General features: G+C 36.4%; 1 protein-coding gene across 9 annotated transcripts in view; it reads right to left on the minus strand.

Moving 5' to 3' along the window:
- NCOA1 (nuclear receptor coactivator 1) overlaps positions 1 to 26,534 on the minus strand; it is a 262,341-nt gene that overhangs the window by 54,362 nt on the left and 181,445 nt on the right. For all 9 annotated transcript variants that reach the window (XM_057740985.1, XM_057740992.1, XM_057740990.1 and 6 more), the window contains 6 exons: positions 18,597 to 18,774; positions 16,482 to 16,661; positions 15,095 to 15,190; positions 10,755 to 10,895; positions 3,236 to 3,383; positions 611 to 1,931 (listed from right to left, as the gene is read on the minus strand). In XM_057740985.1, the coding sequence (XP_057596968.1) occupies positions 611 to 1,931; positions 3,236 to 3,383; positions 10,755 to 10,895; positions 15,095 to 15,190; positions 16,482 to 16,661; positions 18,597 to 18,774 (2,064 nt within the window). The remainder of the gene's footprint in view (positions 1 to 610; positions 1,932 to 3,235; positions 3,384 to 10,754; positions 10,896 to 15,094; positions 15,191 to 16,481; positions 16,662 to 18,596; positions 18,775 to 26,534) is intronic.

Genomic DNA, 26,534 nt, shown 5'->3' on the forward strand with positions numbered 1-26,534 from the left:
ACAATTTATGCAAAGCTTTATTTGTATTTACTTCTGTTTCAGAGCATGTTATATACCGTACTACCTGGAACACTCAAATCCCTATTCTGATGAGGGTTGGGGGTTGAGGGCGGTTAGAATCAGATGAGAAGGAAAATGACCTTGGAAAATGCTTCAAAGGAAATTAAACAGCAAAGCAAGACAGGCTATGCAGCCTTGTCCACCTCCTCACATTTCTCTCTCATTTCATTTACATCAGAGGTTCCCAAACTTAGTTACATATCAGAGTTCTCCGGGGAGCATCTTTAAAATACAGGTTTCTAGGTTCTATTATGGGAGGAGGGGGCAGGAAAGGTATTTTTTTAAACCTCTAAAGATGTGAACTCTGATTTTATAGAAAGAAACATTTACCTTCTTAGAATGCTGCATTAATATTGTCACCCTCCAAGGTTCCAAAGAGAACTTTTAGGGCATCTTGTGATTTTTTTCAACCACTGAAACTAACCTTTTAATATACGCCCAACGGATAGGGCAAAACATAGCCTTAATCCAAATATGGTCTATGTATGGAATAAAATAAATGAAAAGAAAAAATTAACTAGGAATGTTCATTCTGCAAGGAATTACCTACCTGGCTCTGTGACTCCAGTTTAATTTCCTCAGGAGCAGCTTTGGTCATTGGGGCTGGGTTTGTGTTACAAGGATCCATCTGCTCTTTCTTTTCCACCTTCACCTTTACATCATCCAAGCTCAGGTTTGGAGTGGATCTTAAGTCTTTCTCATCTTTATCTAAAAGGTAGCGTAGGAGCTGATGGTCTTTTGATTCTTTTTTCTTCGAAGCATCCACTTCCAGTTTTATACTGGAGTTCCCTTGTACCTGTCCAGTCACTGACACAGAAGTAGATGCACTGTCCTTTTTATCAGGTTCCACAGACAAAGTTGTGATATCCGAGGGGCTACCCTCCTGTAAGAGCCGGTGTAGAATTTTGTGCCTCTCTGTCAGTGAGCTATGAGAGGAAGGGCAAGAACCGCTTGAAGAGTTAGCAGAGGCAGAGTTGGAAGTGCCTGCGCAAGACAGCACCTCTTTGCAACTTGTGTCTATATCAGCATGCCGTAACTGCTGCTCTGCAGTTGTTGTCAAAAGCTGCACTAGTTTGTGACTGGTCTGAGAGTATTTATTGTCTCCATCTGAGAGTCTGTCATTGTTATGCAGAAGCCCAGAATCCAGAGGTTTGCCATCGTTAGAGCTGTTGTCAGACTGAATCATTTCATTTAAAATGGATGCAATCTCTTTGTTATCTTTGGATTCAGCTTTTGCTGGTTGTATATTTAATCTGCTAGGTGAATTCTGTGAGCTCATCTGCCTGAGGACTGGAGAACTGGCAGAGAAGCCAACAGAATTATTGGGTCCTTCATTCATATTCTGTAAAGGTGTTACTGGGATGTTTGAATAAGATCGGTTACTATTATTACAGGCAGTACTTGTCATGCTAACAGGGGAGCTTAATGTCGGAATATTTGGAGGAAATGAATTGTTTGGCATCCTGGGCCTTGTTGCCAATCCAGAACTAACTTGTCTCCTTGGAGACATGAACTGTGCAAGGGATATTCCTGTACCTTCCATAGGAGAATTATTGAGGTTTAAAGAGGGATTAGTGCTCTGGGAACTGGCCTGTCCCTGGTTTAAGGCAACACTGGCTACAATCTGATTTCCAGGTGAGCATCCAAAACTCCCTTGGCTGTTGCTAGAATTACCATGACTGCTGCTGTGAAGGTCTGAGCTCTGCTGGCGGTTTACTCTGGTGGATACCACGCTGCTGTTGGATGGTGGCAATGTAGATGAACGGGCCACCCCGTGAGCCGGAGAGATACTAGGATTGACAGAAGGGTTTACCCGGGGAATTGACATTCCAGGATTAGTGTCATCTTGAGGAGAAAGACCACTGTGTTCCCTAGAGGGGGAAAAGACATTCAAAGATCTTCATTGGTTTCCATTATAATATTTTTATGATGCATATTATAAAACAAGACCATTAACCTCACTAATGTTGCAAACTATCAAGTAAAAAGCTTCTGTATCACTTTAAGAAAAACGGTGGACTTTTCGTACTACTGTGAAATATTAGCATCACTTAATAGGAAACAGTGCTTAAGAGCCTATAAATATGATAATGGTTTCAGTTAAATGGGAAAGAAATCTTTCTTGGCCTTGGAAAAAAATCTAATATATATACTTATAAACTTTTCAAAATTTAATATAAATAATTAACACTACGTAAGACTTTTGGTTGAAAGAGAAACTCCCCACACCTCAAGCTACAAAGTATTTATTCATGACTCCCTTATTACAGCTTTTAAGTATTTCAACTCCAAAGAGGAAGACTGGGTAAGGAAAATACTGTGTCACTGATGTAAAAATTAAAAAGGGTGACATGCAGACATAGCAGATGTTCTGAAAGAGAAATCACAATATGAAAAAAAGAACTGTACTAATTCCACTCACAAGCATAAATTAAACTAAAATTAGAAAAAGCAGAAAACTGAATTCAGATTTTCATCAAGTTCTTTACTCAAATCCATAATTATGACAACAGATTTGTGACTGGTATTACCATGTTCCAATAAGCAAATACATCAGATGAGGGAAAGATGAAGTGAGGGAAAATGTCTTTGTTTTTGTTTAATGCTAAATTTTAAGTAGTTGTAAATGTAGGATTTTGAATAATTCATAGGATAAAAGAATGTTTTCATGAATTTACCACATATAATAGTGTAAAACATATTTTGAGAGGAGAACAAATTAGAGGCAATGACATTCAAAAAATCTCAAGTTGATGGTTTAATAATTTGTAGTTTAAGAAACTGTCAACTTGAGCTCAGGAGCCACTGAGTTTTGCCCTAACAAAAATAAAGCACTTTTAAAATTAAAAATAACAATATCAACAAACTCAAATCTTTTATAAGACCATAAGTTCATATATGGAAAACTGGAAATTTTTAGCACCTTTTTGGTTTTTACCCCTAAAACATATATTCAGCCACACCTTTCCTGTCTCCCTTTTTGAATGACAAAGCTTTCATTAAGCGACAGAACTATAAAACTCAGTATGGATACACTGGTTATATACTCATTATGCTAGTTTAATGCCTAATTTAAAATTTGCTTTTTGGTCATCAAGCATATAAAACTTTTTTTCTCTAAGAAGAGATATGTGAAATGACTTATTTCATATGAAGCTCTCCAAATAAGTAGTACCTGTCGATGATATGAATTCCCATGATGAAAGGCTGCATGTCTGGACTTTGAGGATAGCAAAGTTTACACTTGGTATGGGCGCTAAGCATTGTCCCATCATTCAATATGAATCTATAGGATGGGCTGGAGGCAGTGCCACGAGTCATCACTGTTTCAAACAAAAAAGAAACCTAGTTAAAATTCTGACACTTAATACTTTGGGCAAAAGAGAGTTATCAAGCCGTATTTCTACCTAGAACTATATTTAAATGCCCTTCCAACTGCTGCCTGCTCAGACTCAAAATATAGTTCAGATCTGAGGGGGAAAAATGATTCCGGGTGAAATATACAATCTGATGACAAGATTTAATTTAGCCCTACTTGAATGGGTGCCTCCTCATAGAAGTTATGATTACGAAGAAACCACAAACCACAAAAAAATCAACTTTAATCTTTCCCTATAATGGGGCAACTCCTTAAATTTACTAAGTGTTCATTAAAAATACCAAGAAGTAACTTTCTCCCCTCTCATTCTCAGTATTATCTCTAACAAGCTCTCCCCCCCGTTTTGGCTGGCTAATTTTTATAAACAGTTTTACTGAGATATCATTAATATACCATAAAATTCACCCTCTAAATTTTGATTAGTCTGCAGAGCTCTTTAACTGAAATTAAAATATAATTTTTCACTAAGGAATGTGAATCAATAAGGTCCCCATTTGACAAATTATTATAGTCATATATATTATTTTTGATGTTTGAATTTAGTTTAGTAATAAGCAAATTAAGATAAAGCCACTGATTACTAATATAGAATAAAAACTAGGTTAAGGCAGTCAAATCACTAGATAAGCAATACGATTTACTTTTGTCTTAAAGCTTTATTAACAACAGATAAGATTTTAACTCAACTGGTAAATATTTATGAAACATGTAAAGGCTATACCAGACTACTAAGTAAGAAAATGTCATCGATGTTTCAGTAATACAATAGAATTCTTTTTTAAGAAAGATTTAATAGGTAGATCCAGTTATACTGAGATTAAAAATCATATCCACTGAAATACAAGAATTACTACCACAAATGACTATTATAGTTTAGCCTGTAATAAATGTTAGTCCTATTTTTCAAAGGCATTTAAGAAAAGGCTTCAATCACACTTTAAAGACATATGAAAAAGACAAAATGACAAACTGATAATTTTTGAAGCTAGGTATTACTTTAAGTAAAGAGAAGACAGGCTCTACTTTATTGTCTTGGGTATACCATATAAACTGAAGAGGGTATAACCTGCTGTGAATCTATGCCATACATAAATCTCCCTAAGTACCAAAACCAGGATACAAACTTAATTGTAAGGATTCCTTACCCATCTTGCAATTTCAGCCAAATCACTGGCACATTTACTAAATATAACACATGGAGAAATGTAGTATCTAGTGAAATAATAAACGATGAAAAAGTCTTAATGAAAACCGATAATTTCTGTTTAAGGATATAAGTTAAATGTGTGCTATGACAAAACCCTAAAAAAATATCAACAATTCCCAACTGTTAACATCTTTGGACAATATATTTTAGAAAACACAACTACAACAAAAATGTGGCATTTTAAGATAAATTATTAACCTGGGATAATGAGAAAGCTACAGGTATATAAAGGGCCACACAAGACACAATATATATTTCATGTTATTTTGCTTATGCCATTTTGTCTATTTCTTCATCACTGATAAACAATGCTCTTTAGGATCATTCTGCTGAAAAACATTCACTGGCTCTCCACCACTGAGCTGACTATCCAATATGGTGGTCATCAGCCACTATCATAATGTGGCAAATTAAATTTAAAATTAAATAAAATTTAAAATTCAGTTCCTTAGTCTCACTAGACACACTTCAAGTACTCAATAGCCACATGTGGCTAGTGGCTACAATACTGGACAGTACACTCCATACAATCTGATTTCATTTTGCATTTCCAATCTTATTTTTCATTGTTTCCTAAACATTTCTTCTATATCTCTTTGAATAGGAGGTAGATAATCTTTTATACACTTATTTTTCTTCTTCAGGCAGAATAAACATAAGGGCTAGTACTGTGTCCCATTCTTGTTTTCCACTCACCATTGAAACTGTACAATGCTTTGCATATAAAATCATCCAGTAAGTACTTCCTAACTGATCTTCAACTTGAATTTCATTAATAGGTTAATACTGACTTGTGATCAACCGCTGAAACTTTTCTTTAAAGGATAGTTTTAAATCTTAGCTATGTTCTCAAATACTTATATTGTATTTCAATTTATGTTTTTGCTTGTGTAGAAATCCAGTTTACTTTTGTGATGAAAATTAATTGAAAAAAAAGGAAAATTAATGGAGAGACATTTCTTGATTTATTGACAAGCCCTGTAAAGTGAGAAACACATAGAAACTCAGGCTAACATGGGAACATTAAGATACTTAACGTGGATTACAGAACCACCAATAGTACTTTGGTAATTATGCTGCTTTAACTTGGAGGATTATTTCTAAACTAGTGAGAATTCCAAAATTGGGAAATCCTTTCTAACTTAATACAGGAAATTATTACACTTCAAGTTTTGAAGTTAGATTATTTATTTTGGATAATAACGTGTGGAATAAGACTCAGCACAAGGAAGGCAGCACAGATCAATGAAAAGAAAAAAAGCCTAGGATTCAGATTTAGGTTGGAACTCTGTCATTTATGACTTTAGGACTTAATAATGCAAATTATCCTTTGCCCACTGTCACTAAAATGGAGCCAGTTTATTGTGAGAAAATATCTAGTATGGAGCCTGGTACATAGCGGGTACTGAATGAATATTTCCTGAATAAATACCAAAGGAAGAACAAACCACAAATAAGCAGCTTCCAAAGTACCTACGTCCTGCGTCACACTCACTCACATTCAGCCAATCCCAAGATACCACTTATACCGACAGCTTCAACCCTATGTAACAATCCAATATTTTGAATTAAGACATGAGTATGGGAGCTATAATTCTTTACAGAACTGGCTGGTTAAACGTTTACACACCAAATTTTCCCCATAAGAGAGATTTGGGCCCGAACAAAACTATTTGGAATTTCATTTAATCACAGGTCCTGACCTTGTTTTCCGACTTAGCTTTGCCAGGTTTTGATGCCTGACTCCTGTGTCCATTTCTCAAATTTTTAGAACACTTAGTGAGGATGGATGTTACTGATACAGTATTATTGACACCCCAGAAACTCTTCAGAGAACCTTTAAAATGGCAATTGTTTTTGCTTTTACCCCCACAAAGTAGGCCTCAACAGAGCTAGGAAACAGAAGCAAAGGAAATTGTTTTCTCTGGTCATAGTCTGGACATAGCAGCTATAGAAGTAGAGCTATTTGGGTTTTTGACTCCACCTACTTTGGTACTGAGATAACCTCAACAAGCATGCCTTACTGATGTTAACCAACTGGGCAGGTTTAAAACATGTGACAGGGCACTACAGGTCAATGCTGGCAGAGATTTCTCTTTCTTTTCGATATTTCCCTAGATACATGCAGAAAAAATGCAATTTAAAAATTGTTACTAAGATAAAGAAAAAAAAATTACCCCTAGATGCACTAAGATTTTCAGTCACCAATGTGCAAGCTCTATTCAGCATATTGAAACTTCTAAAAAAGGAAAATAAACTCATATTTTAAATATTCTTAATAAAGTCTGACATAAGATTTTCAGTTAACTCTGTTACACAGACCATGTACATTCTGGTTAATCATTCATATGGGGACTTATGTTTTATAGCAACACTTCCAAACATTGATACTACAAACTCTTTCCAACCATCTCATGATTTTTTTTTAAGAAAATAACTTTGTGATTATATAGTTAATAGAGAAATGAACAAAGAGTAAGTAAACATATAATCCCATCACTCAGAGATAAACCACTGTTAACATTTTGTGAGCCTTCTAATATTGGATAAATAGATACACAAGAGTGAGACCTTACTATATATGCTATGCTTTCTTAACCTACTTTTTAATATAACAATAAATCATGGACATCTTTCAAAGAGAACAAATGATCCATTATATTACATTATATTATTGATAAGAGGTAAGTAGAACTTTATAAAACTTTTCTAGGCTATCTAGCCCAACATTTCCCATGACTACTACTCTCCTTAAGTGCTAACAGATGTGCTAAAGGAAAAAGTATTCTGAGGAAAAATAAATCTGGGTAACAAACTCAAATAGGAACCTTTGTTGCAGAACTTCCCAGAAACTTAAATACCTTAAATGTGTCTTATGAGTCCCCAGATGTCGGAGACTGAAACATTTCCCATATTTAATTCAGCATGAAACATCATTTCCTAGTTATAGCTATTAATATCTTGTGGAACCTATGTTTATGTTTTCCAAACTTCTCTTTAATAAGACATCTTAGACCATAGACTCTGATTTGGTAGTGTGGGTGGAGTCCAGAAGTCTGGTTTAACAACTGCCCCAAATGAATCTTATCAGGGACCTTAGGGAAGCATTTAACCTAGACTTTTCTCTAAAAGAATGATTCTGAATTGAATAGAATTTAGGAAGCGTTTCTAAACTATATACCTGCATGGACTTCCTCCCAGTTTAAAAAGTTGCTCAGATGGTCCTGATACCCATTTCCCCCCGCCCCCAGTCTCAATGGAAAACTACTGCTTTAATCTAGTTCATCCTGAATGCTCCCACATATTCTTTGGCTGAAATATATTTTCACATTTGATTCTGGAAAACAAAATGGTCAATACCCTTTAAAAGCAGTCCATGAGCTGTCTCTGTCAAAAGCAGCTAAAAAACTAAGCTAAAAACTTAAATTTTTAATGCATATTAGGAATTTATACCAGCTGCTGCCTTCAAAAAGTAAGTTAAAGGCAGGAAAAAAGACAGATGAAGGACAAATTTTCTTGCCTAAATATCAATCACTATAGAGGTTTTACATTTTTAAAGTTTTACACAAAATCAAGGATAGTGGCATAATTTGTTTCATTCTCTCACACTGTCCCTAAGTGGAGAGGCAGCAAGGAAACTGCAAATGCTATTTATATCTCTCTCCATTTTTTTTAAATAAATCTATTTATTTATTATTTATTGGCTGTGTTGGGTCTTCGTTGCTGCTCTCTGTAGCTTTGGGTTTTCTGTAGTTGCAGAGAGCGGGGGCTACTCTTTGCTGTGGTGCGCAGGCTTCTCACTGCGGTGCCTTCTCTTGTTGCGGAGCAAGGGGTCTAGGTGCTCGGCCTTCAGCAGTTGCGGCTCGAGGGCTCTAGAGCGCAGGCTCAGTAGTTGTGGCACACGGGCTTAGCTGCTCCGTGGCATGTGGGATCTTCCCGGACCGGGGCTCGAGCCCATGTCCCCTGCGTTAGCAAGCAGATTCTTAACCAATGCGCCACCAGGGAGGCCCCTACATCGCTCTCCATTCTTGATAGTCCAGTGATTCTCAAACCTGATGTACTTAAGCATTACCTTCAGGGACTGTTAAGATACCTGGGCCCTCACCTGAGATTTTAATTCAGTAGGTCAACATCTTTAACAGTTGATTCCCATGTAAGTGTTGGAGACCACATTTTTTCTTACCAGGTTAGCTACTGCTGAATACAACATATAAGAAAAAGATGTGCTCGATTCTTGAACACTGTTTGGCAAGTTGTCCAGAATCTCCAAAACACTAGAATCAGAGTCATGTGAATTCCGGGCAATTTAATTCTGAGAAAAAAGTTATTTCTATTGAGGAATTCTTTTTTCTAAAAAAAGTAGAAGGACATTAAGACATGACTAATGGAGATGAGGTATTGAATTATGTTTCTTTACATTTCTAAATTGTTTCACTTCGTATGTTAATGATAGATTAATTACTTATTACACTTTAATCAACCTATTTTATAGAGAATTCCAATGGTCTAGAAACACATACTTTAAACCATGGATCACATCTATGGGAAGCTGAGGCATTTGGACAATGAGACAATAATCTAGACCTGCTTTGTCTTGGTCAAAATGTATATAAATTATAGGCAAATAAAATTAAAAGTCTTTTAAAGAAAGCCTTGGAAGGTTCAACTTATAAAGTTAAGGCAAAAATCAAAGAGAAGAATATCATATACTTCAGCACGTTAGACAGTGAGTGGAGATAGTGTTCTGAGTCTCCCATTTATGCAAAACTCAAGTGCTACTGCTGGGAGAGGGAGTCACAGTTTGCAACCAGTGGATGGCATTAGCTGCTTTTTGTAATGGTTTTCAAACCTGACTGCACTTCACCATTGCCTGGGGAACTTCTTGGTCATATCCACTGAAATACCATCTTTGGGGATGATAACAGTCTAGTAAGAGGCCCACTGAAGAATCATTAGTCTGTAGGAAGCTGTCCCAGAAGTAAACAGACTAGTTAGAGATTCATACAGATGGCTTCCTTAAAAAAAAACCAAGCTGCTTCCTTCACAAACCATTAGGAAGCAGCTGACCTAAAATGTAATGAATGGAAAATCATCTGTAAACTTAAGAAACCTAATATTACAGGAAAATGTTAAAATTAAGAAAGGTGACAGAATAATGAAAAATATTTTTTAAATTGTTTTTCAGGAATAACCATACAAAGAGTCTCTTTCCAGAGAAACTATTTACTTAGAGATTAGAGAATAAATTACACTGGGAAAGGTGTGTTAGGCTACCATAATTACATGACAATATTTTAAAATATATCAAAGCCCCTTACTTCCGAGTCTTTATGAACTTTCTGGGCTTAACTCAGTTAATTTTCCCTATGTTTCCTATAATACTGTTAAGTTCCTTAACGGCAGGGAATATACTTGTTTCATATTCCCATAGTACTTACTATGACACAGCAGTTGTTCAATTATTAACTAACAATTTCATATGACATAATTTTAACTTGAAACTTCAACCTGAGTCAGGAGATACAGGTACTGTAACAGTCATGAAGTAAACATGCATGATATAGATCTATATTATCAAGAAGCACTCTGGCATGCCTGTTCTACTCGGAGTGATCTTCAAATGGCAGACAAAAATATCACTTCCTCTCTAAAGCCATCCCTGATTCTCCAAGTCAGAATTAATTTTGCTCTTCTTTGGTTATACCTCTATAATAACCCAGGCCACAATGATCTTTAAAACTGTCATATATCCTCCTAACCGATTTTGAGCTCCTGGAGGGCAAAACCCTGCTTCGTCGCGGCTGTATCCCTGGCCCCTTACACAGTGTTCTATGTATGTGAGGAACTTGATACATGTCTGCTAAATGAATGAATGAATGAATGAGTGAGTGACCACCACATGATATCCTGTTCTTTAAAATGTGCATCCCAAAATTCAGGATCCATTCATGAATTACTTTGCTTACCCATTTCTTCCTTTCCTAAAACTGATTATTGTAAACACTGTAATTTGGAGAAAATACTTATCAAGCCATAAATTCTATATAAAGTATTCAATATTAATAAAGAGCAAGGTTAATGAAAATTGCTGAGAGAGAAAAACCTTACCTTCTTGAAATAGTTGTCTGGCATAAGACGGCTCTCTGCCTTGAGGTTGGAAAAAAGCATAAATGCATTTCCTCACTAAATCTTCCCAGCCAGTTCTGCCAGCAGCTCTCAGGGAACTAGTATCAATAGAGATGATTTTACCTATACAAAGAATGAAAGTTTACATTTATGATAGCCTCTTGATATGTCATTCATATTTCAAAACTCACAATTGCATCTAAAAGTATTCCGCCACCTCTCAGATGTTTAATGGACAAAAGCACTAAAAAGCACTATTAATTTTTATTTCATATGGTAACGGAGTATATCAGTGATATGATAATACAAAATTGTTTTGGCCTTGGAGTGTGTTATATTATATCCTAAAATTTAATACCAATCAAAATTAAAGTCATACCATAAAGACCTGAAGCCATGGAGACTAATGTAGGTCAAACTCCTCTGGCTTGCTCTTTGGATCCTGCTCTCTATGTTCTAATGACTGAATCACTTATTGGGGAGGGAGAGGCAGAGATGGAATATATTTTTTCGGTTTAAATTAATTTCCAATAATTAAATGAAGAGAATGGGAGAAAGTAAGGAAGACTTTCCTTTCCTATATCCTCTTGGGCTATAGACAATATTGCATTTAAGAGTAAACAAAGACTGAAGACAAAAAAAGTAAAATCAGAAAAAGATAAGTGAGAACATTAAGATCTGCTAGGCATTCTGCAAACAGAACACATGCTTTATAAAATTCAGTGGTGATTTGATATTGTTATTACATTTGAACAAGTTTCCTAAATGACTATGGAAGAATTTAGGCAAATTATTCCTTAATCAGTGGCCAATTAATCCAGTTTGTGATTATTCAGATCTGTTTTATTTTATTTTTTATGCAATCTTATATTCACACAAAATAATACAGGTGAGATACATATATATGTATGTGTGCATATATATATATATATATATATATATATATAAAAATTAAGAATTAGACAGTAAGATGAAAACTTACAAAGCCCCATCCAACTTCAGAACTTGAACACTACCAGTACCATCAATATTATTGCATTATGTGTGTACTGCTCACTTGTCACATCCCTCTGTCTTTACATTCTCCTTTCAACCTAGATTGTTCCCAATTTTTATCATTACAATCAATACTGCTATGAACATCTTTCACATTTTCCATAGTGCGTGTGTGTGAAAGTTTCTCTAGAGTACATACATAGGAATAGAACTGCTGAGTCATAGGTTATGTGAATGTTCAACTCTGTAATATTAAACTACCTTCCAGAAACTTATATGAGTTACTGTTAATCCAACATCCTCTCTATCACTTGATATTATTGAGATCCTTTATTTTTTTCACAATTAGTAAGTGAAAAATGGTTATGGTCTAACTTTGTATTTCCCCGATTAATGAGGCTGAATATTTTTCATGCTTATTCACCAGTCAAGTTTCCTCTTTTGTGCATGCCTGGTTGTCTCTTCCTTGTCTTCCCTTTTTTAACACAATCAACTCCAATCTATTATACTGTTTGTGCCTCTTCATTTTAACTAATCTGTTTCTTTACACATTTCTCTTGGTTTGTTCAGAAAAAGTATTTATTAGACCTCTTTAACGTAGGGTCTTGAATCTAATATATCCAAGTATGTCTGATCAGGTTGTCACCCAAATCTTGGCATAAATTTGGAAAGAAAATAAATTAAAACTTAAATGAAGGAATTTTTGTTACTTTTAGAGCAGTGTGGGGAAAGCCTGGTAAACACTATGACTAAAACTATAGGTAATTTCAGATTTTCTAAGAGTTTTTAATTATTCAATCTTTGTCTCATCACATCAGAGACTAAGCGTTGGTTATAGCAGAGAATCCACTGTTATATGATCTTCAAATGCAATAACACTCCTCACACACAGTGACTAAGGGAGGCATGTGCGTTTGTGTTTATGTGTTCAAGGTCAGTATGAGCCCACATTAGAGCAAGGGCATCTGCAATTGTGAGACTGGAGGGGAGAAAGTGATTAAATTACCAGCAACGGTAAGAAGTGATCAGTAACACAATGAGTATCTTAGGAGAGAATCATAAATAGGTTGATTTAGAATACTTCTGCTCGCTAGAGGAAAGTTTAACCAACCAACTAAACAAATAAACCACAGTTCAACATTTCCTGGTAGAAAACTTGTTTTCTTTTTTTAAGGGACATGAACCACTGTAGAGTTGAAAGCACTACTAAAACTCAAGGAATTAAATATATAATACTTATTATAGCTAGTTTATTATTTTTTATCTAAATCAATTCTATGATATGCTAATTTTACATTTTAAGAATACTTCATATTTTTCTGGCATCTTTCTATTTTCTTTATATTTTATATTTTCTCTGGTAGCTTTTGTGTAATAAGTGTGTGCAGTACAGTAATGCCCTTTTAATAATGCATTGGTGGAAGGCAATGCAATATAAAGAAAGAGTTCTATATTACGGCCTAAAGATGTCTATTCTTGGCAATTAGCTGCTCGGTTTTGGAAAACTCACCATTCCCTCATTTGTAAAATGGACAGGCTAGATTCTGTAATCTCTGAGGTTCCCTCTAGATTTATAATTACTTTATGATCCAGAGCTTTTTTTTAATTGTTATAAATTTATTCTAAAATCAGGCATATCTAAGATTTTAATGCTGGGTCCCTGGTCAGAAACAAAACTACCAGTTATAATACTGTTCCTATGGAAAAATACAGTTGTCTTTAAAACAATCTAATTTAGGATTCAATTTATAGAATGCAATATAAGGAAAAGCTGAAATATACTGTTCCTAAATTATCCTCATAATTTTTAGGTCTTCCTTGTATCCCACATTTATTCTGTGGCCTAACCATCACCCCTTTCCAACAGGTTTTTATTCTGCTATCTCTTAAGCCCTTATTTGGTTTTACTGACACAAAAGACCAGCTATATTTTTTAAAAGACCTTATTTTTCATTCAAGCAATATTCTGGGTTTTCAATAAAGGTTTATTAAATTTTTCCAGTATTGTTCATTGGTAGAAAATGGAAAGAGTGTGTACATTGCAGACTCAAAAAGGGAATGAAGAAAGGTATGGGAACTGATCATTACTACCTTTAGATGCTGTATATCTAAGCTCCTAGACATTCTCTTTGCTGTATTCTATTGGGTTGGCCAAGAATTTCGTTCGGGTTTTTCCGTAAGATGTAACGGAAAATTACATACATGTAGCTGATACATATACAATTCTGACTGATGTAAAAAGTATGAAAACCTAACATGCCAAAGTGAAGATAAGATTAAACAATACAAGAGAATTCCCTGACGGTCCTGTGGTTAAGGCTCTGCACTTCCACTGCAGGGGGCGCAGGTTTGCTCCCTGGTTGGGGAACTAATATCCTGTATGCCATGCGGCACACCCAAATCTTTTTTTAAAAATAAAAAAATTTTTAAAAAGATTAAACAATATATGAGAAATACTTTATAAATTATACAGAACAGTAACAATTTGTTTTTGCAGAAAATCAAATCTGAAATAGGAATTAAAAAGAAAGGCTTATTTTCAGGTACTCACACTGTTACTCACTTTGTGGCTCTATTGCCCTTCTTTCAAGTTTAACATACTTTGCTGTCTTAGGGCTTTTTGCAGCAGCTGTTTTCTCAATCAGAGGCACTCATTCTGCACCATGACCCTCCTCAATGCACCCTTCCAGCACCCATACTTTGCACAGTTGGCACAACCTCATCCTTTGGAGCTTAAGGGCGTAATATCAGCTCCACAGGCCTTCTGTTAACCAGCTAATTTTAAAAGGACCTCCCTATTAGCTTCCCTTATAGCATTTACACCTTTTCCATCACAGAAGTGCAAATCTGTAATTATATCATTGCATTTTGCTCAACCATATACACCCTGAGCAATCACACACAGTGACAGGCACTTCTAGGCATTCAATCAGGATGTGCTGAAGAAATTTAAAGAAAAAGAAGAAAGCAAAAAAGAAATAGCTAGATACATTTATGAACAATATTAAAACCACCTTTTTGTATCTATTTATTAATACATTAATATCTATATCACTAAATTTCATTCCATGATTATGAAAAATAATTTATAATCAGAACAAATATAGATATGTGAATACTTATAAAATAATATTCTCCCCAGAACCCTGCCATAACAATAATGACAGTGTGTCAAATGTACAATATTAAGACCACATCTGAAATGTTTTCTGTACAGGACTAGTGAACAGAAGTTGAACAGCAGAGAACAGAGGGACACAATTAGTTTTAAGGGCATAGTCACATCATTAATTCCAAAAGAACATTCTGAACTTTGCAGCTAGTACCTGTAGTATCTTGCTTGGTCATAAAGGATTCTACACCCGTAATAGCTGGAGGCCGAGGTAATCGCCGTGCAATACAAATCAAACACGACTGGAAATCTACCCAAAACAAGAAGGGGAAATTGAAGGAAAGAGGGTAGAAAGTGGTTCACATCCATCACCTGCCATTAATGGTTTTTATAAAAACAATACATGTTATAAGATCTGATACAATATTGGAATCACTCTGATCTAATAGTATAATATTAGAAATAAAATTGCTCCCAACCAAAAACTGGCAGCTCCAGATAGAGATCTAGTTAGAATAAATTATCCCTTCCCATTGAACGTTCTTACATAAACTAGAGGAGACTGACGCATCTCAAGTACTTGGATGATAACAACTTGAAGAAGTAGTTTTGGCTAGATTTAAGCAACATAGTGGTTTTTAAAAAACAGTTTTTTAGTTAGTTTCCTATGTTCATTAACGGCTACAAAGAGTATTCCTATAACCACTGTGCAGGTAATAATTTATCATATGAAAAAAACATTTAACTATTTCTGAAGAAGCATTATTTTGCCCTTGACAGAGGACTTGATGTTTTTAAGACCTGTAATTTTTTTTGAAAGTCCCATTTCCAAATCATTTTTGAGAGGTTACACATACTATCACACAGCTAAATGTGAATTTCAGTCATATAGGACAGGCTTGCATTTGTATCTTGTAAAAAGTCCCCAGTAGACTGTGGTGCCCATTCCCTGGTGAGACCCACTACACACATGGCCTTCTCTGCATCTGACTGACTTCTCGCCTGTTACCTTGCCTAGTCCTTACTCCAATTTCCAATTTGTGGTGTTCTTAACTTAGCTCAGTTTAAGCTTGCATGGAAAACTCATCCACTGTAACATATTTAACTAATACCATGTTCATACCCTGTCCATATTAGAGCTCCGGCTGTGTTTTCATCTGTTCATAAGCTTTCTCCTTATAAATTACCTTGTATGGCCTCAAAAATGCTAACTCTATTCTTCAGTGTTCTGTACACTCTAAGCTTGAAACCTTCTAAAACTCAGAGCTGTTCAACAGCCTGCTGCATCTGGTACATTGCCAAATGGCAGTAGTTAGTTACATCTCTTATTTCTGGGCAGCAAGTTGGTTTGAATTTGACATTTCAGTGGGAATGTCAGCTTAAAACTGAGAATTTGGGGGCATTTTAAAGGGGTAATTCTAGATGTTAGCAATTTTTTTCTTAAGTATTAAGAAACACACAGCAAACTAAATAACCACTATGATATATAATATAGTAACCAAAAATACTACTTGAAGAAGGCAGTTTATAATCAATTTCCTCTTTGTTCCTAAAACCATGGAAAAAGCAATCAAACACCTTAAAATCACCCTTTGTTTTACCTTCTCCATCCTCTTGAATTGATTTTGGCTGTGACACAGTAAAACACTGCATCACTTCATACCGCTGGCAAGCTTCCTGGTTCTCGGTGCCTGGCTCATCTGGAGGGTGAATTAGCATCCTGCAGTTAAAGGTATGGCTATTTCGTCGTGTTGCCTCTTGAGGCCAAGGAACTCCATTTACTGTGAAAGAAAAATTGATTATACGCCCGTGAAGAAGGTGAAAAAGTACAAACTTTTGAAGATGCAAAAGACATACCTTTACTCAATCTGCTTAATTAGATACTCAGAATAAAAGACAGACTTCCCCAGATCTAACATTATCCTGAGGCAACAGGATACTTATCTTCCTTAGCAAACCTCAGTGTTTATCTAGAAAAATGTAAAATTTGCAAGAAATTGTATAGGATTTTCTCCTTCAAAGATAAGATCTTACAAATACCCTAATTCATTAACAGCTTTTAAAAACAGATAAAGACAAAATTAAAAATTAATAGCTTTAAAAAATTAATAGCTTATTGCTCTTTCGCTCAGAATTTTACAGCAGTTAATTAATGAGCTTTTCCACTTGTTTCCTGTTATACCCTGGCAATGAAAAAGATGGTTGAAAATCACAGTTCTGTTGTTAAGCAAGGGTTTTAACCTGGAAAGCATGGATGCTTAAGGATGGCTTGTGTACATATGTACCCTTTTGGTTGGAGGAGTCAAAGTTTTTCAAATGAGCCTGTGACTCAAAAAAAATATTTAGAATAGATGGAGACCAATCTTGGTTTCTTAAATCATTTTTTCTTGCTCTTTATTTGTGCAGTCTGCATGCTATAACGCCTTGAATATAGTGGGTAATCATTACATAAAAATGATTGTTAAAACAGAAATGTTACCTGATTCACTATAAGAAAACTGAATTCAGTTACAGAGAAGATATCTGTAACTTCACGTGAGAATCACTGTGTGACAGGTCACCATTTTCCAGTTACAATGTTATGTTCAAACCATGGTGGCAGTCAGAGGGTTTTTCAGGCTATTCTCTCACCATTCCCAACAGTTTTCTTATCACAGCCTCACCGTTGAACCTCCTTCCTTTTTACTATCTCATCAGCCTACAACTGCTAGAGGAAATCATGGAAACAAACCTATACAGGAGTAAGGAGTCTTGGTTCTTCTTTGAACTGTGAGGTTTTGGTTAATGACTTAATCTTTGCCTTGTTTTTAAAAATAAAGGAATCTACTATATTATCTCTGAAGTCACTTACACTCTAAAATTCTATAACAAACACATTAAGACCCCTTGGTAATTCAAGTATCAAACTAGTGATTTTAATAGGAACAATCGTTTCAGGTTCCCAGTCACTATAAACACATACTACGTTTTTCAAAGAAATAAGGCTTCCATTTCATCGAACGAACAACACAGAAAATAAAGAGCTATAGATAACATTTTATTTGCATGTTTGGTTTAGTTATATAGGATTTCTAGCCAAGACTCTCCTCCCACTTTTGGAACACATACAAGCTAAAGAGGAGGCACATGGCATAGTGAATAGAACATAGGCTGGAAATCAGGCCCCATCCACACTCTCAGCGAGGCTCCTTTGGCAGTGAACAACCCATCCAACCATACTTGGAACTCCTGAGTTGAAACCACTTACATCGAAAAATGTTAATTTTAATAAGTATGTAATATGAAGGGTAGTCCTTCCTCCCTCCTTTCCCTCTTTCCTCTCTCCCTCCCTTCTTCCTTCCCCTTTTTCTTTTCTTTGAGCAAGGTGGTAGGATATATTATATACATTTGTCTCTTCCTTGGACATAATTAAAATTGAAAACAAAGGGAATTCCAAGCAGAAGGTTCTTGTGGCAAGAACTAACTGCTCTGCCTCCTAACACTGTCACATAATTATGGCATAATCTAGAGGAAGAGAAGGAAAGGAATGCTCTCTATCAGCTATTTGATGACATTCCTCGTTCACATTTAATCTCAGGCTGAAATTAAATTTTAATGTTATGACATATATTAGAATAACACTATAGATTGTAAATATAATAATAATATATTATATATATTATGTGAGGGGAAGCTATAGAGAGTCCATATTCTTTTAAAAAACACACTGCGTTTACCTAGTGATTTTGGTAGCAGATTCTTCACAAATTCGGCATGATCACCCACATGCAGTATGCTGTAGACACTGGTATTCATTAATTCCTCCTGATTGTAACCTAAGTAGCTGGTCACATTTTCTGACACAAATACAATCCTCCCTTCACAGTTCACAACAAAGAAAAATCCATCCAAAGCCTGCAAAGCCAAAAAAAGGATTAAGAGGTTATGAGGTTAAAAGAGAGAAGAAAAATACACATATATGTTTCTCTACTGAAAAAGAGACTGGAAATATATGCCAAGTTAAAAAAAGGGGACTGAATAGAAGATTTAACACTGCATGCATGTTCTCTGTAGAGGCAACAGGATTTTTAAACAGACTGTACACTTCTGTTTCAAGAAGGCAAGAATGAATATGTCAAACTTCTTCCTTGGAAAGAAATTTTATGGCAGCAAATGTGAAGTAAGTCACTGACCCATTCAGACAGTCATAAACATCTCTAAACTGTAGGTTAAGACCTGGTGTCTACCTTCAAGGAACTTGCGCTGGGGAGAGAGACCTAAGCATAATAAAATACCAGTGAGAAATGCAGTATCAGAGACATACACAGACTATTCTGTGAGCACAAAGAAGAATACTTATTGGGTCGAGGTGGGAGGCAAAGAAAGGCTCCTTGCAGACCCCGATCTGAGTTATAAAAGGCATAGTGGAGGAGGGGAAGAGGAATGAGGGAAGAACATTCTAGGCAGAGGAGAGGGCATGGCACATAATGGAACAAAAAAGCCATTTGGAGCTGCTGGAGCACATGGCACAAGGCAGGCAGAAAGTCTGGAGAGGTGGACAGGAGCCAAATAACAGAGGGCCTTCTATGCACGGAGATGGAGCCAGGGATCTCCAAAAGAAGATGTACATGCCCCAAGGGGAGCATAATAACCACAGGGGTGCAGGGGGAAAAGTCAGAATCTCTATTTATAGCATAATCTGAAGCATAAGGAAGAAATTAAGCTTAATTAACATACTGACACCCTGGTGCCTCACTCAGTCCAGTCACATATCACAAACCATGGAATCTGAGAGAAGATCAGGAATGCAGAGGTTGACAGTGGTACCTTACTTATAATCTTTCTGTGTATTGCAACATATTACAGTTTATTTGCTATAGAATGTATAAAAGCAATAAAAACAAGACCTTTAAAAAAGTAGAACATTTACAGATTTTTGTAACAAGACGTAACCATGCTCTGTATCATACAGAGGTTTGCTGGTTACTGGTGGCAAAAGACTTAAAAGAGCCATCTAACAATTTTGATGGGCTACTCATTTTCCTTTTTAAAAAAGTTAAGTGTCCCAAGTTTGCTGACCTTTTCTATGATGATGGGTGGTAATGATAATATCCTACCCAGCAGATATTTTCCAAATAATAAACACAATTTTGTTCCTTCAGGGTAAAGATGAAATTTTAACAATGAATAAAAAATAAACTGCTTTCAAAAAAGACACATGCTATAGAGACAGCATATGAAAATGGATGTTTTGAAATGTTACCACAGTTACCATTTTGTTGCTGAAAATGATATAAACCACTTATAAAAATTACCTTCTCCGTTTCCAAAGAAACAAAACCTTTTCCCTGCACAAAAGTCTTCCAATCAGAGTTTCAGTGGGCTTTGAAAACCCATCTTTTAAAAAAGAAAAATGCAACATCTTTTGATTAATTTGGAGAATCGCTATTTGAGATTAAAAAAAGATGGAATTTAGGGAATTCCCAGGCGGTCCAGTGGTCAGGACGTGGTGCTTTCACTGCCAGGGCCTGGGTTCAATCCCTGGTCAGGGAACTAAGATCCTACAAGCTGCCCAGCGTGGCCAAAAAAAGAAAAAAAAGATAAAACCTGAAGAAAAACCTTTGCATAATTGGTAGACAGGATTTCAAAATGAGTATCATGACTTAGTAAACCACCCAATGATATATTTTTCCATTTGTTATCGACCTCATTTTTGTGAGGTGTCAGCTGATTATTTAAGCCAAATATTAAAATAAACAACTTGAAACTACATCTTCAAATCACCGCACCCCAATGCATTCAACCAAGATTTTAAAAAATAATGAAGTACAGCACTGTTCTCATTGAAAATATTGCTAATATTTTCTTTAACAAAAACAAATAAAACTATGTTTATTCCACCTGACTGTTGTAACTATTTTTCACTTAGTTCATAATGCAAAGAGGAGAGGGATGTGATTAATAATCTAAAAACTTCAACACTAGATAAACCCTTTGCTGAACTACTCTGGATTTAGACTAGCACAAGAAAGCACCCTCTTAGCTAATTGCTTTCTTATAGTCAGATTAGGTACAAATTTCATAACAGGTGATATACATATACCCTAACCCTATATATACATGTCTTGCAGTTTATGTGAAAATAGGGATAACTGAAATACAGACATACCATTTTTTAAAAAGATCCAAAAATTCTTTAAAGTATTCTCAGCTATTAATTCAATCAGTGTAAATACAATTTAACTTTTTTTGGGGGGGGGTCTCTTTTTTAAAAGAGTTTAATAAAGAACAGTTTGGGTATAACAAAGTATCATAGTTCAGAGCAAGAAATAGGATTGATGTCAAAAGACAGGTAAGTAAAAAACTTGGCCATTTCATGGTGAACCACTTCCAAGGGTCACACCACCCAGCTTCTAAAGCACCACCTTCTTCTTTCCATCTAGTTTTCAGGGTGTCCTTCTTAGCTCCTTTCTCTCTGCCTCCCTAGTGACCCTGCCTATCTTCAAACCACAGTCAGTTTCTCCCTTGCTTTCTTCATTCTCCATGTCTGTCTCTATGTCTGGAAGTTACCCATTATCTGCAGAGGAGCTGCGAGAGACTGAGACCCACGCCTGGGATAACCTCTGCCCAATCTGAAGACTGCCCAGCAGTGGGCACAGGGCTGGTGGTACAGACCTCGAGCACCAACAAGGCCCAGGGATTCACCTGGACTACTTGGTGCAATTATTTTTAAGGCATTTGTGAAATCCAAAGGACTTAAAAGTTCTTCCTTGCAGTAGGCCTGGAGTCCCTGCAGTCTCCTTTTTCCACAGACTTTCTGGGACTTCTCCCAGTTCTTCCACTGATTGCACCTGACCTCATTGCCAAGCTGGTAAGTTATTCTAGTAGCTGGCCTCTGGAACATGCAGCTGGTCAGCCTTACAGGGAATACAGAACTTTCACCAGGTCTCTGCTTGGCCTCGGTTACATGGACTCATCATTTCCTCTGAGAAGTCTGGGGCATCATATTTCTTTTGAGCTTCCCCAGAAAAGGCTGGCTTGGAAAACAGGTAAACAAAGGCTGCCCCATGGTTGCAGAGATGTTCTGACCTTCTCTTGAGATGCAGACAGCCTGTCCTGTGCTGGAAATGCATATTTTTTTTTAAATTATAAATGAAATATATACTTAAATTTTTTTTAAAATATGAAAACTAAGTAGATAGTATAAGATCTGCCAAAATCCCACCCCCAAGAGACTGGTAACATTTCAAGGAATCCTTTGAGACTACTCCTATGAATATACAAACATCTTTAATTTCTAAAAATGTGTCTGATTAATATAACCTGCTAATACTTGTTCTTATCCTATAAGTTTCCCTCATATGTTGTGTATATAATTAACTTCCAAGTGTGCTCCTGAGAAGGAATCTTCCTATTTCTTCAAGTCCTGACAGCTGGGCTGACACTGAGCTACACACAGGAGATGATAACAAATACCACTCCATTCTGCACAGCATCATCAGTTGGAAGGGTTTTTCTCTCTACCCATGATATCAGTCTTTGAAGAGGACCACCTTGGGTTTCAACGCAGGGTTCACACTGGCCAGGGCTTCTCACAGGACCCTTGCTTTAAATAACTACACAAGCTTCACTGAGTATCACTTAAGTGCCAGTCACTGGACAAAGTTCTGGGAATAAAATATTTTCAACAATTTTATAGTCTCTGGAGTGAAAAAAAACAAGTACGTGTTGTCACAGGATAGTACAATAGAGGAATTCATAAAGGTTAGGCACAGAGTGAAGCACCCAAATGGGCAAAGGGATGGCTGTTGTCGGTAAGGTTTCCTGGGAGAAGGCCACATGACACTTGAGCTGAGGCTTGAAGGACACAGCAGTAACTCGGGGGGGGGGGGGGGGTGTGGCGGGGACGAGGGGCGAAAAGAACATTCAAAACAGAGGAAACAGCTCAGAGGTTAAAAAAAAAGATGAACTCACCTTGCACACACTTGTCATATTTGTGTTATATTTAACAATACAAAGTTTTTTTGAAAAAGCATCAAGGAAAAGACAAAAAAAAAAAAAAATCAAACACCCAAAACAAACCAAAAAAAAAAAAAAAAAAAATCCATGGGGATTATCTTGAAGGCAGTGTTTTTAAGCAGCAGAGTGACATGATCTGCTTTAACAAAGATCCTTCTGACAGTGGGTGTGGCATGCAGGCTGCAAGCAAGCAGACATACTGCAATGCTATTGTGACACTCCAGCTCAAATGCGAGCCCAAATCAAGGCAAGGCAGTGGAAGTGATAAAAGAGAATTCTACAGAGGAGGAACAAACAGCATTTGGTGACCTCTAGCAGCTGTGGGAACAAGCACTTGGGGTGATCCTTCATTAATGACCGAAGCGTTCTGGTAGATAAGTGCCTTTCCCTAACAAAGGGGATTCAAGAAGAGGGAAAAAAATCTAGTTCTTAATTTTTTGACTTTTCTTTTTTCAAACACGAGATAAAGGGATCAATTATAAATTTAGTTTTAGAAATGTTATATTTCAAATGACTGAGGAACTTTCTGGTAGAGATGTTCAAAAGGCAACAGGATATGATGAAAGGGAGGCTGTGAAAAGAGATCTGGGCTAAAGACAGACCTTTGTGACTTACAGGTACATACAGTATCATTTGGTTTTGTTTGTTTTTAACTACAATCATCTTTTCCCCTTCCACAGAATATCTGATTTCCTTTGAGGAGTTACTTCCTCCCCATTTAATAAAGTCTCGTGGGATTCTTCATCAGGCCATTGGGAAACTTTCTCCCTAAATGCAAACCTTGAGAAGAATTACAAAAAGAACGAACATGGCTGGAACACATTCATTCCGGCAGTAGGGCACTGTCCAGATGGGTCTTTTGAAGAGACCATTCGTACAGTTTCTCCTTTCTAGCCTCCTTAAGATGCCTTGGTTTCACCTTATTTCTAAGTCTGGTTCTGTGGTGTCCAAATAGCATCCCAATAAACTCATATTTGCGTAACTTAGAATTGGTGTCTGTGGCTTCAAATCAGAAAACCCTAATTGGTATTTTACACACACACACACACACATACACACACACACACACACACACACACACACACACACACACACACACACACACACACACACACATGAATACATCATCTGGACAGAGACATAGATGTAAAACTGTCCAGAAAATGTGCACAGAATAAAACACAAAAGGAAACGAGCCAGGCCAGAACCCTGGGGGATGCTAACATTTAAGAGGCAGGTAAAGAAAGAGAAATCTAAGAAGAAGGCTAAGGAGCAGCCAGAGAGGAGAAGAGACAGTTTTATAAAAGAGGCTCGTGAGGAGTTTTAAGGAAGAGGGAAGTGAGTGGTTAAGTGTCAAGAGCCACAAAGCAACTTAGGGGATGGTATAAAACAAGGTAAGGAGGCCTGAACGCACATGCAAGGTATAGAGAGAATTCTGTGACTGAAACAGAGTTTTTCTTCTGGAGCAACGAGAAAAAAGCAGTGTTAGAGTCAGATAATGTAGAGCTTTACATAGGAGGTAAAGGAATTTAGACAGCAAAGAACAATGGAGAATATGGAGCTTTAAAAAAAAAAAAAATGCCTGTATTGAGGAGTACTTACTGTGTGCCAAGCAACAAAACTTTGTTGAATAAATAAATTCTAATACCACTCAATCCTTTGTTTTTTTTGTTTTTGTTTTTTGTTTCAGTCACACCACACAGCATGTGGGGTCTTAGTTCCCTGAGCAGGGATCGAACCCGCGCCTCCTGCACTGGAAGCAGAGAGTCTCAACCACTGGACTGCCAGGGAAGTGCCGCCACTCTCTCTTTACGTGTGAGGAAATTACCTCCAATACCTTTATTCTTAACTCATGCTACCTTTTTATGCTTTAAAAAAAAGGAGGGGGAAATATATTGAAAATTGTATGGTGAGAATTTCTCACACGATGGTGGATATTTGGTCACTTTCCAGATATGCAGATCTTCCACCTGAGCAGGTCCCTCCAGACTGATGTCAAACCGAACTTTATGCAATGATGGAAATGTTCTCTATCTGTGTTGTCTGATACAGTAGCTACTAACCACATGTGGGTACAGAGCATTTTAAATGTGGCTGGTGAGACTGAAGCACTGAATTTTTATTTGTATTTGACTTTGAATAGCCATGGGTGACTATCTTAATGAACAGTGCAGCTCTAGAATGCAGCCTGGATAAGTCAGTGAACAATCTCGTGATGGCTCTTCTACCACTTCTCTTAGCTGCCCTGCATTAGATTTCATAAAGTTTAATGCAATGAGGCAGGATTGGGAGATACAGAAGAAGGGTTAGAAAAAGTTGTCAATGAAGGCAACTTTGAAGTCTACGAAAGTAAGTCTATTTTACAGTCTCGATTTCACGTCTGTATAGCTCATAAATACAAATATTATTAGCTCCTTGAAGTCAAGAATCTAAATACACTTCTACTCTTAGTTTTTGGGATTTCTAATTTGATGTGTTTTTTCATATTTGAAAATGCTTGCCTAATGACATATAACTCATGTGTAATGTTGTGTCACATTTGAATCACAGTGGTTCTCAGGGTAATAATTTCATCATCTAAAAGAAAGTGCTTTCTTCTTACAGTAGTTTTGAATGGATAATTTCTATTCATTTTAAAGTGTTATAGACTTTTCTCATACAGAAATAACAAATGTCTATGTAAATTACAGCAGTAGTAGTACTCTCTGGCTCCAGGTGTGCTGTGTTTCAGTTTGTGGATAATCTATTTGCTCTCCTTATTGATCTCTGTGGTTTCTGAAGAACGTGTGGTAAAACTGGGATTTAAATGACTACCACTTCTCTACAGGAACTCCAGAAATCTCAAGGACCTCTATACCTTATATTTTTCAGTATCTCAAATGGCATTATATGCAGAAAATACATTTAATAAATATTTAATGAATTGAAAGGAGATGGAAAGTGCTTAGCCCAGTTTTAAGCTGAGGGACACTAAGAAGGCAGACAGAGCCACCACAGAAAAACTAGAAGACATGAAGAAACTAGTCTACTAACATTCTGCAGAGTAGAGGAGATAAGCAATAAACGCTAGGATGGATCAGGTCTCCAGGAAAAGCCCACGTATAACCAAGAAGTAGGATGCTGACAAGTACCAAGGCGAGGGAAGACATGGGATAGTGGGAAATGAGCCTTTCTTTAACTTATTTTCCTCTAATGGCTTATATTAAGACATTCAAAATATAGCAAAGTTGAAATAATTTTGTAGTGAACATCTGTATATCCACCACATAGATTCTACCATTAACATTTTTTTTTCCAGAGAACATCTAGTTTTTCTATAATTTTTTAAATTACAAAAGTAATACATGCTTATTATAAACATTCAATGGACACAGACGTATGCAGGACACGAAGTCCCTTTTCTTCTGATTCTGTATCCTAGAGGCAACAACTGTAAACTGTTTGGGGATGTCCCTTCCGTAGCATTTATTAAAATGACTCCACTTTAAAAATTGTGAACTTTACCAATGAACTTCAAAATTTAAATACTAGAAAACTAGGCTGAAGTCTCTGAATTCAGACTTCAAAGCCACTGCCTGGTCTCTTAGTTCTATGCAGAACATTTTTATTATACTTATAACACTATTTCCAAAAGGCAGTCAAGCATTGTCCAGTCA

This window comes from Hippopotamus amphibius, chromosome 7 (assembly GCF_030028045.1).
Source record: "Hippopotamus amphibius kiboko isolate mHipAmp2 chromosome 7, mHipAmp2.hap2, whole genome shotgun sequence".
NCBI lineage: Eukaryota > Metazoa > Chordata > Mammalia > Artiodactyla > Hippopotamidae > Hippopotamus > Hippopotamus amphibius.